Here is a 14653-nt window from a genome sequence, read left to right as displayed (position 1 = left end):
TGCGTTTGGATGTGTGCACGCAATGGGCGCCGGGTGTCGTCTCCGTCAGAGCCGCAGGCCTGCTTATTGGAATCGGGAGCCCGCACATGGGGTTCCTTCGACATCACTAAGGATACTGATACTGCCCTCGCTGGATGGCTGCATGGCATGGACGGCCCAACGTTTCGTCTGGCGGCCTTAAGAGTATTCGGATGGAAAAGTTTGCAGGACTTGCAAAACTTTTCTGGGTGGTCCCTAAGGAGACAGTTGCACACTCGGTACATGTCCTTCCACAGAAACTTCCTAGGGCAGGTAGGGCAAAATGTTTTTCCCATAATAAATGGAAAGTGCAGTTTGATGGGGTGGCAGAATTTCCATACTCTAAAAGGAGTAGATATACAAGACTCCCCCCCCCCCCCCCCCACCGCTGTACCTACCCCCTCTGCTCTCCCTACCGTAAAGGGCTTGTCTGGTCGTCGAGTCAGTCAGGCGTTGACTATGGCGCTGTTAGCCACGGGCCGTCGAGCAGTTGGATGGTGTTGCGTCAAAAGTGGACAGTAAAAGAAAGAAGTCTACAAATAAACTTTAACGAGTCAAAAGACATCAGCCTGTAAATGAACTCCAACTTGCGACTGACCATGATGGCGGAAAGAAACAATCTGAGGGACCTTGAAGCGTGAAAGTCCATGAATACAGTACACATCACACTAGGGATAGTATTACTAACACGCCCTGTCGACGTCCATTTGAGTTTTGAAAACAGATCTTGTAATACTTTGCGACTACCACTATATGTCGGTCTATGCAGAATTAAGAATTAATACCCCATTCAGTATTACTAGACTGCATCTGTTACAGACTTAGAGGCAGTACTCCTATAAGGAGGGAGAGACCCTACACTTACTGTATGTGGAAACAGTAATAAAGTAATCCACTAATTGAGGGACAAAGTCCATAATGAGCAACCATGTTGCATGGAAACCGTCTGGATAGAAGTGTGCCTTTCAAATCTAGAGGACAGTGATCGGCATCTCACTTCCAGAAGTAATGACTAAACTGACATGAAGATTTGAGCATCAATTCAAGCCAGACGGTTGCAGCAGTATTTCCTGTGGCTACATTTGACCTATAAGCTCCATTGGTGCATGCTCGTGGATCAGACAACGAAAACACATACAATTGTTCCAAAACAGGTTAAGTAGCCACTGACTGAGCTTCTGTCTTTACTTCTTCCAGTGATTGCGGGCCCTTTGATTTCAGTGTCCGGGGTGCAGAGGTTGGCTGAACTTTGCGTACTATCCCAACAGATTACAAACACATTTTAGAGAAAAAAGGAAATATGACATGCAGTGCAACTGTGGTAACTTCAACCCAACACCATACTACATAACCAAAAATGAACTTAATGAAATCCATTAACACATATTTAGCACTTGGCTACCTTAACATACACTTTTCTAAAATAAAACATTTTGAACTTCACCCTTACCTTTCTTCTGCAAATAATTTGTTAGGTTGTCAGTCAAGCAGAGATGATCTACGTTATCAACAATAAACTGCAGGATGGAGGCCAGCTCGGCCTAAAAAGTAGCAAAGAATGCACAATTAGTGTTCAAAGGATTGAACGATTGCCACATATATGCAATGTCAAGTATGTCAGTAGTCATGGCACATCAAACAAAGAAAAATGTTAAGTTTATAGCAACTTATTTACTGATACTAGTCAGTGGTCCTTTTCTACTCCCAAAGTGTGGTGGGTGAACTGCAACCTGGCACCTTGGACCGGTAGGTGACGCAAGTAGCAATTTAACTGAGCCGTGTGAAGCCTGCTTTCCCTCATGCAGAGCTACCTTGTTACTCCTATATACTGTATCAGCAGTCTGCAACCAATGGCTCGCCAGAGGTTTTAGACAACCACTCCCATTATGCCTCACCCTCGACTATGTTATCTAGGGATGACATGAGTTATAGAACAAAACATATGGTGAGCCAAAGGGAGCAGCACCCCATCACAGATCTTTCTTATTCCCAACAGTAATAAGGGGAGAATGAAAACACTGGCAGATGAAGACTAAAATGGTGTAAGGCTTTCCTGACCAACATTACCACAGCTTTTCAAGTGTCGATTTAGGATACCATGTCCATGAAGTATTACTGTACTACAATATAAAGAGACACCAACGTGTCTGAAGATAAGACTCTGCATGGACACTCAAGGAACAAGTACAGATTTACTTTTTCCGGTTAGGAGATCCAGTACAATAGCTACCACATTTAGGAGGCTACAGAAACGATAATTTGCCTGCCTGACAGCTCCTGGAGGAAACGAAAAGTGGCAAAAATTTTAAAACATATGCTAGTATAGTTCTCTTCCTGGGGAGTTATCCACGTTTTAGAGAACTGCTTTGGCCAAAATTGAAGTAAAAAATCTGGGAATATTCTTTGAATGAAAAAGTAGTGCATGAAAGCACCTTAAGTGGCAGAGGAAGAAAGGGTGGCGTATGGCATTCTGATTGAACAGAACACTTGCAAGGTCGGTTCCTTCTGGCATCCCGTGCTGCCAAAAAAGGTTCTTCAGGTATTAATGTGGAAAAGAAACTGAAAAATCTATGGGACGGATGAGGCTTTTTAATGAGCGAAATACAATTCCAATGGCTGCAGTGTTGTCAATCTTGAAGATTGCCTAGCAGTGGAGAAAAATTCTGGGGGCGAGGCCTAGACCAGTAAAGCTCAGCTCTGCATGCATCAAATGCTTAAATTGAGTAATTAAAGCTGAAGAGCAGGGAAAAGCCTCCTGGGAGGAACAGAAGATAGAGTTGGTGCCTGCTGAGACGACTCAGTATAGATGCAGACATGGTCAAGCTCATGCTCTCAGTATTACAGTACAGGCAGAGCAGTTTTATTTCTGAAGCAACCTTAGGAATCAAGGTAATCCGGGGGTGGGGGGGGCGGGGGGGGTAGGGCCGTAGGGGAATTAATTTTGGATCATGTGACCAGTCGTCCAGCAGTCATGTCCATTTCTATGCAAATTGCAAACAGTGCACACTTGACAATGAGGAGTGTACAAAAGTAATCTTCCATTTGGGAACAAGCCCAGATCCCATAGAGGGCCATATCAGTTAATACTAATGGGGAGCTAAGAGATCAGTGTCTATGTTAAAGGTGCATGCAAAATAAAATACAAGGATGGAATTCCTGAGAAATTGCCAACTCCCAAATACAGACTGCCTGCTTGCACAGATCGAAATGGTCCTACAGTTATCTCTAGTGGCTGTGGTATAGTCAGTGGGGCGGATGAACACTTTTACAAACAGCAGTTACAGACTAAAGTCTGCAATGCATCACCTGCCCAAACTCAGAAGAGTTTGATTATGGAGACTTGAGGAGTGGAGGTGGGAAGATCAGGAATTAGAAATGTATGGCTTTGATAACAGAACTGAAAGGTCTATGGCATTACACATTAACATTGCCGAATTGGCAAACTATAATCCAGAGCAAATTAACTACTAGCTAATCAGAGTGCTCACATCTGAAGTCTGGCAAGCATCACTACTACCATTTCATGAGCAGAGTTCAGAAGAGAGGCAACAAACAATATTCTTAGTGGACACAGACAATACATCAGCATTTATGGATAATGTGTCCCAAAAACTAGGCAAAGGTTGGACAAATAAGCGCTGCCTCAAAAACACCAACGATGGCTCATGTTTGGCTAGCAACAGTATGATCTAAAGGCTTAGAAATGCTCCAACTGGCAGGGGGATCTAGAACAAGGTTTTGTTGTGAACCTGGAATAGATTGTTCAGGCTAAAATTGAGGGTTTGTTATTGAAACTGCGTCTCTGCGATGGTAGACCAGTAATGCGCCTTGAAAAACGTATGTATAGGCGCCATACAAATGTCCAATAAATAAATGTGGTCTTGTCAAATGGAATACAGAAACTAGTCCTTCAAGTTTATTGACCACAGATATTGTCCAAAAAGCGGTTAAGCAAATTCCATTTTTGGGGTTTCTGCTGTGCCTTTTAGGGGGACCCCTAAACCCATTTTAGTAAATGGCCCTATGGCTCCAAGGACAGGGTGCTTTTAAGCCCCGCCACCCCCACATTTTGGCTTCACGGCACTTGCATCACCCTTTGTTTTTTGCGAGTTGGCTGGTGGTAGCAGTGATTTAGTTCTGGCGGCCTTACCGAACTTTTGTTCAAGTCCTGCTTTAAGCCATTTTCTTTTCAAAACCTGATCTGGCCGTTTGTCCTCAATAATAGTTTGAACCAGTTGGACTAGTCCCTAGCCAGACCAGAACATACTGTGTGGGTGGATCAGAGTGTTTGGCAGCTTTTACGGACAGTCGGAGTGGCTGACCTCCAATGCCTACGTGTGGCTGCCCATTGGTGGGATTGGAGAGCTGGCTAATATCAGCCTATGAGTGTTGTGGTATTGCCAGGGGGACTAACCATACCTCAATTCAGATAAGAATAGAATACTTTCTCTCTCTGGTCCATCACTACCCGATTTTCCTACCCTGTGCAGCTTAACCTCTCCTTTCTAGTGTGCTTTGCTGTATCATTTGTCACATTGGGCACCTTATGTGTTTGCTCATGAGAGCGTTTCTTCGCCTCTTGCTCAGCTCACCTCTTTGTAAACCGGTATCTAACTGGAATGTGTGGTCGGTCTTTGCTAGCTTAAGTAAGAACTCATTACTCCTTGCCAATCCTGGGAACTGATGTTGGTCAATTTTGGATCTAGCTCATGATGTATATATAGTCTGAAGTAACAGGTCCCATGTATTCTGCCTAGGAGTTTCTCTTGGAAACCTACCTCAGGTCCCATATCGGTCTTCCGTGTCCCATGCTGTTCTAATCGGTATACCAAGCAGAGAGCAATCTGGGGGCGATGGGGCAGCAGAATTCCCGTTTCATCAGGTGGCACCACGTCTTCAGAAAAGGGAATACTTGGCTGTATTGCGGCATACAACGCCTTGACAACTGCGAACAACCAGGTAAGCTATGGATCTTTTTGCCCATTTGCCTGGGGAGATTAGGGTGCAGGATGGGGAAACGGAAGATGGGGGACAGAGAAACCATTTTTCGAGATGCCCTGCAAGGTCTGAAATGCCTTAGTTTTGAAAGCAGTTGTGTGTGTTTTAAAGTATGGCAGTCTTGAATTAGGCGTCAGGCTATAATTGTTCTCTTGTTTTAGGCATCAGGATAGATTAGGGTTTTAAATCAGGTTTCTGGTTTCACGTTTACATCTGGTCAGTTCAGTAACAGGAACTGCTACAGAAATCAAGTATGCACAGGCACGGTCATTTTGTGTTCATGACTGTTCCGCTGCCCCTCCTCCTCCATCTCCGGTTATTGGCTTAATTCAGCACACCTGTACCTAATCTATCAAACCGTCTGTCTTGTTTTGTCTTCGACGCCTATGACCTCATGAACATCACAGGTAATTCAAAGAGGGAAAGCCGTTTAATGCAGATATCGCACTGGGACAAATGGTTAAAAGGCAGGCAAATATGTTCTTATGTGGCACACTCAGACACAGGAAAGTAACGGATCAAGCTATGAATCGTTCCCACTGGACGGGAGGGTCCACGAAAAGTCCATGGGCTCACTTCAACAGTTGCACTCAAGTGAGAATTCTAAAGCATCCATTTTAGAGGGGTAAGCATTAGGAGTCTGCCAAAAAAAAAAAAAAAAAGGGTTCACCATTAAGGTAACAGCAAACCAAGGAAGATGTAGAAACTAAAAGGAAACGGCAAGATAAATGAGTCAAGGCTGTGGCCCATAATTTGTACCCCCGCCAGAGGATATTCTTAACATTTGCCCACCAGGCTATGCAGCAACCAATAGCCCGGCAGTCCAACCAGTCATGCAAGCACAAGCCAGGGCCCACACCACAGCCCTTAATGGCTTGTCTCTTGTCACTTCAACTCCCAGACCACCAACCCGCCATCTTTACCGCTGAAGTCCATTCCCTGGACCCTTCCTCCTGGTTCTCCACTGGGCCATGCTGTGGCTCCTAAAGTATTCCCCCTCCAATGGGATCCAGTAAGGGCAGCCCGTGCATAAACCAGGCTACGTTACTATTGGACATTTTAACCTGAGACAAACCCAAAGGAAGGCAACATCCTCACATACTTTGAGATTTTGCCTCATGCTAGGCCTCCTTCTAAAAGCATAACCAAGTCAACACTCGGATTGCTGTTGTGGAGGTAGACTGGCACCCTGTCTGAACTTTATGCCCCCTTTGTGGCAACTGCTTCCTCACAAAACGAAAAACTTGCTAATGAACACCCCCAGACCGCGGCAGAACTCTTAGAACTGAAAGAGCAGTTTCCTCCCCGGTGCATGAATCCTACCAAGTTTCTCTTAAAACTAAGGGGCACTGTCTGCCTATAAGCCCCCTCTCTCATAGGTAAACTCGTAACCATATTACTCATGGAAGAGAGGAGGAATGTGCAGGCTGATTGCCTCTGGCCAGAAAATATTACAGCGCCCACTCTGGATCCTCCAGTAGCCCAGGTGTTGAACAGACATGCCTCTGCTGAGTTGCTCTTTATTAGAAATTAGAAAAATAACAAAAAAATGAAATCTTAAGGACCATGAAGTGGCTTTAAGATCAGCCTGACTGGGAGAGACCCTTAACTCAGGGAAAGGATGAACATTGTGCAGACTTCCTAGATCAGTTACAGGAAGCTTACATTGATCACTCAACCCCATAGCAACATAAACACAATTGACTGAGGTCGTTTGTGGAAAGACTACTCACAAAAGCGTTCCAAAATATCATGAAAAACTGCATTGGTGGGAGACAATGAATTAGCAGTCCATGAGGTCTCAAGCATTTCATAACGAACATTCGCTGTTAAAACAAATTAAGCCAAATGAGAGGCTCATGCAGCTTCAGAGGAAGGAAGCCCACTCAGCCACACATCAAGATGCCTTAGACACTACCAGCATCAGGTTAAGGGTCCAAGCTGGCCAAATAAGTTGGTCAGAAAGCCAGGGTCAAATTAGACCTCGTCCGATTTCCCGACACTTCCAGTCCAGTGTACCCACTGATTAAATTATTGCAGACAGTCCGGCCATTGGAAGGCAGAATTCCTTAACAACTCGCAATGGCAGAAAGTTGGACCCAATCTTGCCTGGATGAATGCCAACCCATGTGGCCCAACCCCAATGTATGACCTCTCAACCTGAGGGTCTTCCAATCACCAAACCTCAGCCCCACACCATGCAAATGAGTGACCCTATTAAAATCAATTAGTACCCCATGGTAACCTCTGCCATATTCAGGACAGGGATGCCTTCAGTTCCCTCTACAAGAGTGGTCAGCAACCTGTGGATCTCCGGATGTTTTGGAGTACGATTCCGATCAGCCCTAGCCAAGGTAGTCAATGGAGCGTGATTATGGGAATCCAAGTCCAAAACCTCTGGAGAACTACAGGTTGCAGACCACTGCTCTATTATGACAACCTGTCGACCCAGAGATTTTGATCACTACACTGACCTATGCTTTGCTCACCAGAGCGCTCGATGTTCATTCCAACGTTCAAGGGAAAGCGACAAAGATCCTTGTGGATACTAGGGCATTCTGCAGCACACTGCTGGCCCTTGCATTTGTGGCCCAACCCCATTCAGGAGCCACAGTCTCCATGGTCGGAGAGCAGCACAACACCATGACCCTGCCTGTCTCTGCCCCTGCCTGAACCAGGGTTCCCTAACCAGGGAACACACATCCTCCTAAGCTCCTCTACACCAGACATTCCCTTGGGGATTAACTTTTTGGTTAAACTAGGAGCAACCATCTAATGCCAGCCAAAAGAGTCACATATACCATTACCTGAAAATGCAATGTGCTGATTTGAAGCTCCCAAGCACATTTTATCCCTTGGTCACCCATACAGCTCCCTCGGCAGACAGCCCCCACCTGCATTCCCCACTTGGTTGTTCAAGGTCCCAGAAAGTTTATGGTCCCTGGGTCCAAAGGAGCGGTCTCAAAATCCTGAAGAATATTAAAATTGCCCTTACAGATACTGTGCCTCTGCCCTTTGTGCAGAAATATCTTGACCCTGCAGCAGAACAAGGCTTACCGATAACCATTCTAGGAAATGATTGGGCCAACTTATGATTGTGTGTACAGAGCTGGACCCAATTCATGATAGTTCCATGTGATAACCAATGAAAGTATAACGAACAACGGCCCCTTACCCCAGCTTTATTACCCCAGCCAAACCCCCTCCTTCACCCCTTTAAATCCCTTACCCAGCCCCCATACATAAAACATTTTTAATTCGTTAAAAATCACTGTATACCACCCAGACACCACTAGTAGCAAGACAAAGAGGGCTATGGAAGTATACAGGTGAAACAACCAGGCATGTCCAACTAATGGGTTTTGCAAGAGTCAGGCAATTGAAGTTATTGACCCACACCTGGGGTCATTTGACACTCCTAATGGATATAAAGCTCACTGCATGCAAGAAGGGGAGACTGACTGGAGAAAAGGGAGCTGGAGACCCAGGTGCTGGGAGCAGTGTCAGGCAGGAGTGAGAGACGCAGAGGGCAGCCGTTAAAGGGTCTGAAGGTCCTGCTCCTCTACTTATAGGGTCCGCACAGCAGGAGCTGTGTCACTCCCACAAACCCCAGTCGCCGGGAGAAACTAAGAGCGAGCAGTGCTCTCTGTGGCTGCTGCAAGGGAAAGGCAAAGCTGGGGGAATCCGGAAAGCAGAACGAGCGGAGAGACCTGTTGCAAAGGACAAGTATAAGGGAGCTGCAGTGTGCGACCGGTGACTGGAAACCAGGGAAACATTCATACCGTGGTGCTCTGGGAAGCTGCAACAAAGTCCCTTTGAATACCCAAGCAACTGAAAGTTGTTGCAAGTACTATTGAATGCTGAAACAAGTACTTTTGAATAGCAAACCAACTGAAAGCTATTGTTAGCACTTTTTGAATGCTGCACATTCAAAAAGCAAGTTGAGCACTTATGAATGGAGGGAAAGCAAAGCAGTTCATGAAGCAGATACCACGGAAGAAGAAATTACTTTACCTGGTAACGTTCTTTCGATGGGATGGTCCGAAGACGTATTCCATATCTATGACAAGTAATGTCCACAGCTGTGCTGCTTCAGAATATCTTAGGCGTCTGCGTCCTGCGTCGATGACGTTGATGCGCCGTCCCCGAGGACCTCAGACGGCCGACGTCACCCGATATGATAAGTAGGACGCACGACGCCCATAGCCTCAGTTGTAGTTTTTTCCCCCAGAACGTGTGCCACCAGTTTTCTGACAGTCAGACACACAAGGCCTTGTGGAACGCAAGCTGCAATCGCAAAAGAAATTCTGCAGCGGGGAAGGTAGGGAGGGTGCAATATGAAATACGTTGTCGGACCATCCCATCGAAAGAACGTTACCAGGTAAGAAAGTAACTTGTTCTTCGAGGGGATTGGGTCCTCCGATGTATTCCATATCTATGACAGACTCCCAAAGCAGTACCAAGCAAGGAGGTGGGAAAAGAATTTAGAACACAAATTTAGCATGCCCAATCAAATTGCGTAATAAAGGACTGCCTTGCCAAAGGCCAGATCCTGCCCTCGGATGGAATCGAGGGAGTAGTGACGGACAAAAGTATGTACTGAAGGCCAGGTGGCTGCATCACAGATGTGACGAATAGGAACACCCCTCTGCAGGGCAGTAGACGCAGCCACTCCCCTGGTAGAATGGGCCCGCAAGCCAGCGGGAGGGTCCTTACCCGCCAAGTGGTAACACTCGGAGATAGCTAAAATAATCCAACAAGATAGTCTGTTTCGTCACAGCTTGTCCCAAACGCTTTCCAGCGTAACCAATGAAAAGTTGATTGTCCACTCTGACCCGGGACAAGCGCGAAATATAAAAGCTCAACGCTCTCCTAGGATCAAGCCTATGGAGCCTCTCCTCTTCCTTACCAGGATGTGGAGGAGGATAGAACGCCAGAAGAACAACCTTCTGGCTCAAATGAAATTCCGAAACCACCTTCGGAAGAAAAGAAGGACGGACTCCAAGGACAACCCTGCCCTTAGGAAACACAGGAAAGGGTGGCTTAACTGAAAGTACCTGTAACTCACTCTGCGAGCGGAAGTAACCGCAACCAAAAACAGTTTTCAGAGTTAACAGTCTCAAGGGCAAGAATGCAAAGGCTCAAACGGAGCATCCATAAGAAACTTAAGAACAAGGTTCAAATCCCAACCGGGCACCAGAAAAGGTGGCGGAGGAAACACATTAGTGAGCCCTTTCAAAAACTGAGAAATTAAGGGAATCTTAAAATAGGAACATTCTTCAGACGAGCGCTTAAATATGGACAGCGCCGCCAGGTAACCTTTAATGGTCCCCACTTGCAAGCCCCTGTGGGCCAAAGAAAGCAAAAAAAAAAAAAAAAAAAGACAGAACCATGGGAATGTCACACCCAAAAGGATCCACATTCTTAACTCTGCACCAGTCGCAGAACTTTCTCCAACGGCAACGGTACAGAGACTTTGTTGCCGGCCGCCTGGCCGAGAGCAACACCTCCAGCACGTCTTCAGGGAGGTCCCGATCCTTATACCTTAACCTTTCAGAAGCCAAGCGTGAAGGTTTAGGGATCTGACCTCTGGATGGAGAGCCTAACCCCCCTCCCATGAGAGCAGATTGTCTTGGTAGGGAAGACGACGTGGAGGGCAGATGGACAAGTCGAGAAGGTCCGGGTACCACGTCTTCCGGGCCCACGCCGGAGCAACGAGGATCATCCGGGAACCGAACATCCGTAACCTCTGCAGTACTTGCATGATGACGGGGACTGGAGGAAACGCATACATCAGTGGGAATGACCACTCCGCCACGAACGAGTCTCCTAAGGCTCCTTTTGGAGGAAATTCCCGCGCGCAGAATCTCTCGCACTTCCGGTTGACACTGGAGGCGAAGAGATCCACTTGAGGGGTCCCCCAAAGGGCGAAGATCCCCAGGAGAATCTCCTGAGCCAGCTCTCACTCGTGAGAGATCGTGCTCTGCCTGCTCAGAGCGTCCGCCGTCTCGTTGTCGTCTCCGGCCAGATGAACAGCAGAGATTGAAACTTCCTGCTGGATGGCCCAGAACTCTAGCTGCATCGCCTCCCTGCACAGAGGAAGTGGCCCTGCCCCCCTCCCCTTTTTGTTGAGGTAGTGCATGGCCACTGTGTTGTCCGTTAGAATGAGGACACTCTTTCCTCGCACAGTCGGCAGAAAAGCCTTCAGGGCTAGCCTGACGGCCCTCAGCTCCAACAGATTGATATGGAGTCTGGACTCCGACGGAGACCAATGACCGCTGACTGTCAACTCGTTGGCAAGAGCTCCCCATCCCGTGAGGGGTGCGTCCGTCACGATCGTCGCCTCCGGTCAGGGCAGCCAAAATGGGGCCCCCTTCATCAGATTGCCTTCGACGGCCCAGCACAGAACGTCCTGGGTGACCGAGGGCGGCACCTGAACAGGGTCCGACAGCCTGCCGGAGGACTGAGACCACTGGAGCGTGAAAGTCCACTGCAAAGATCTCATCCACAGACGAGCCTCTGGCACCAGAAGAATGCAGGATGCCATGAGGCCAAGCAGTCTCAAGAACTCGGACGCTGGGAGATACTGGGCAAGTTGAAACTTGTGCACCATCTGCTGAAAATGAAGAGCCCTCACCTGGGGAGGAAAACACTGCCCCAGGGATGTGTCGAGCACTGCTCCGATGTACTGGAGCCACTGTGTTGGTGTCAAATGGGACTTCTTTAAATTGAGGGAGAAGCCCAGCTTGTGAAGGGAGTGGCAGGTGACGGACAGATGATCCAGGACTTGCTCAGGAGAGCTCCCCCTGATCAACCAATCGTCCAGGTAGGGGTAGACGTGAGTCCCCACTTTCCTGAGATGCGCTGCCACCACCACCATGAGCTTGGTGAAAAACCTCGGGCGGAGGTCAACCCGAACGGCAGGACCCGATACTGAAATTGCAAGTGGCCAACCGCAAACCTCAGGTACTTCTGCTTGGGATGGATCGGCACATGGAAGCAAGTGTCCTTGAGGTCGAGAGACACCAATCAATCCTGAAGTTGAAGGGCCTGGAGGACTTGAGAGTAACCATCTTGAACTTGTCCTTCCTGAGGAGTTTGTTCAAACCGCGCAAGTCCATGATGGGTCTCAATCCCCAGTCTTTCTTTGAAATAAAAAAATAAGGGGAATACCAACCCTTGTTCCTCTCCGCTACAGGCACCAGTTCTATGGCGCCTTACTCCAGCAGGGCTTGAATTTCCTGCGCAAGGAGCGGATCCGGACTCTTCAAAGAGGTTCCCAGGTGGATTGTCATGAGGCCTTGCCGAAAGGGAAGACAGTAGCCGTGGGTTATGATCTCCAGAACCCACACATCTGAAGTAATGGCACGCCACTCTACAAGATGCTGCGCCAACCTTCCCCCAACCGGCGAACCATGGGACCTGGCCTCATGACTGAGCGGTAGCGGCTTGGGCGTTGCCTGAGGGCAAAGAGGCAACTGCCCGAGCGGCCTTGGCACCTCGAGTACCCTGTTTTCCACCTCTGGCACTCTTACGGTGGCCTCTTTAACTGACAGCTCCTCTCGATTTACTGAAGGATGAGTAATAGCGAAAGGAACCTCCCCTCCATTGTTGTCCCCTAGGACGAAAAGGCGGAGGTTGTCGAACTGCAGCGCCCAACGACTTTGCTGCAGCTTTGGAGGTCTGCAACCTCTCAAGGTTCTCGTCAGCCTTGCTGCCAAAAAGATGTTCACCGTCAAAGGGCATGTTGCGGAGTCGGGACTGCACATAAGTAGCGAACCCAGACTTCCGCAAACACGCAAACCTGTATATTACGGTGCTCGCCGCCATGGACCGGCTGACACAATCTGCCATGTCCACACCCGACTGAACGGCCTCACACATGGCATCCTTGCCATCCTGAACCATAGCAAGGAAACCATCCCGTTCGTCCCCTTCGGGAATATGTTCAGCCGCTAATGCAACACAGTTCCACAGTGTGTGTGAAACGAGACAAGGCACATATGGAGTCGGCCGCCTGAAGCGCCATACCCTCTGAAGAAAACACTTTCTTCGCCCAGCCGTCAAAACGTTTGTCGTCCCTATCCGGAGGGATGGTAGGATACGCCGCCTGCTTTGCTGGGGCCGTAGCCGCCTGCACCACCGACTCTCCGGAGTGGGGTGCCTGGACAAGTAGCAGGGGTCGCTACTGGCTTGACGGTATTTCCGCGACAAAGACTTGCCCACTGCCGGGAGACTCTCCGGAGCAGTCCAAGCCGCTGCCACCCTTCTCTGCAGAGCCATATGAAACGGCAGTACCGGGTCAGTGGGGGTGGGCCAAGATCAAGGATGTCCGTGAGATCAACCTGAACGAACTCCCCTGGGGGAGCCAACCATCCCAAGTACTCGGCGACCCGAGACATAAGGCGCCGGTATGAAGAATCGGCATGAGTGCCAGGCTCCGGCCTACAAAACTCCAACTCCGGAGGTGTGTCCAGTCCACTGGCATCATGCAGTGACTGCCTCAGGTCATCAAACTGGCTATTGCCTGAGAAAAGCTCATCTGGTACCGTACCCGGAACCAAGCCTTCATAAGAGCCTTCATCACCCTCTGAAATGTACTACAGGCAGTGAGAGGAAGACACCTGGGAACCAAAGCTATGCCTGACCTTGGCCAGAGCCTTTCTAGGGTTTAACTCCGTGCCACGGGGCCCATCCGACCCCACCGCCTCGAAAGGCATCGAGGACACTGAACGAGTCGGCACCGACAAATGGCGTTGAGCGAATCGGCGTCAACGTCAGCTGCAGCACCGACGGCGTCGACACAGGCCTCGAAGCCGGAGCTCCGAGCGTGTCTCTCGGCGACCTAGGCGCCGACAGCGTCGACGACCCCCTCGGAGGCAGAGCCTCGAGAGAAATCAACGACCTTGGCGCACAGGCGTCGACGTCTTCTTCGAAGACGGCACAGGATCACGCGGCCTCGAGCGCGTCGAGGACCGGGACCTGGAACGGGCATGGCGAGAACGGCTACCCTTGTCTGAGCGGGACCTTTCCTGTGAGCCGTGCCGACCACCCGAGCCGGAAGGTGTACGAGCGGTGTCTCTCGACCGGTGCCGACCGACCCCACTCTGAGGCGCGGACAGACCGGTGCCCTGCGATTCAAGAATCGCTAACATGTGCTTCCCAAAGGAAGCCCATTCCTCCGGTGTTGCTTGCATGGTGGGATAAGCGGTAGAGGACTGGGAAGGCAACCGATGCCGGTTCTTCCTGGAATGCCTCGAAGAGACGGAGGAGTGGCGAGACCGACACCTGGAATGAGACCCACTGGACTTCCGACGATGACGCGGAGACTCGCCTCTCAAGTCATCCGTCGAAAGCCCCGTAGACCTCGACTTCCGGGGCTTAGACACCCGACCTGCCGACAGCAGCTTCTTGCGTTCCCCCAAGGCCTTGGCCGTGAGCGACTGGTAGTCGACACAGTCTTCCGTATCGTGGGCCTCCCCGAGGCACCAGAGGCAGGCGTCGGGCGAGCCCATATACCCGACATCTTGGACCCAGAGTCCCCACATTTCTTGAAGCCCGGACGCGGGGTTGAAGACGAAGTAGACATCGCCACGAACAGGTCTTCACAAAAACCGAACAGGTTCAACAAACCGAG

At 49.3% G+C, this 14653-nt stretch overlaps 1 protein-coding gene across 4 annotated transcripts in view; it reads right to left on the bottom strand.

The window, feature by feature from the left end:
• Nucleotides 1-14653, bottom strand: part of NUMA1 (nuclear mitotic apparatus protein 1) — a 1289555-nt gene that overhangs the window by 987237 nt on the left and 287665 nt on the right. For all 4 annotated transcript variants that reach the window (XM_069640302.1, XM_069640305.1, XM_069640304.1 and 1 more), the window contains exon 7: nucleotides 1469-1559. In XM_069640302.1, coding sequence (XP_069496403.1) covers nucleotides 1469-1559 — 91 coding nt within the window. The remainder of the gene's footprint in view (nucleotides 1-1468; nucleotides 1560-14653) is intronic.

The sequence above is a fragment of the Ambystoma mexicanum genome, chromosome 7q, assembly GCF_040938575.1.
Source record: "Ambystoma mexicanum isolate Mex_15411 chromosome 7q, UKY_AmexF1_1, whole genome shotgun sequence".
NCBI lineage: Eukaryota > Metazoa > Chordata > Amphibia > Caudata > Ambystomatidae > Ambystoma > Ambystoma mexicanum.
Note: the sequence above shows the minus strand (reverse complement) of the source record. Positions and strands in the feature narration are given on the sequence as shown.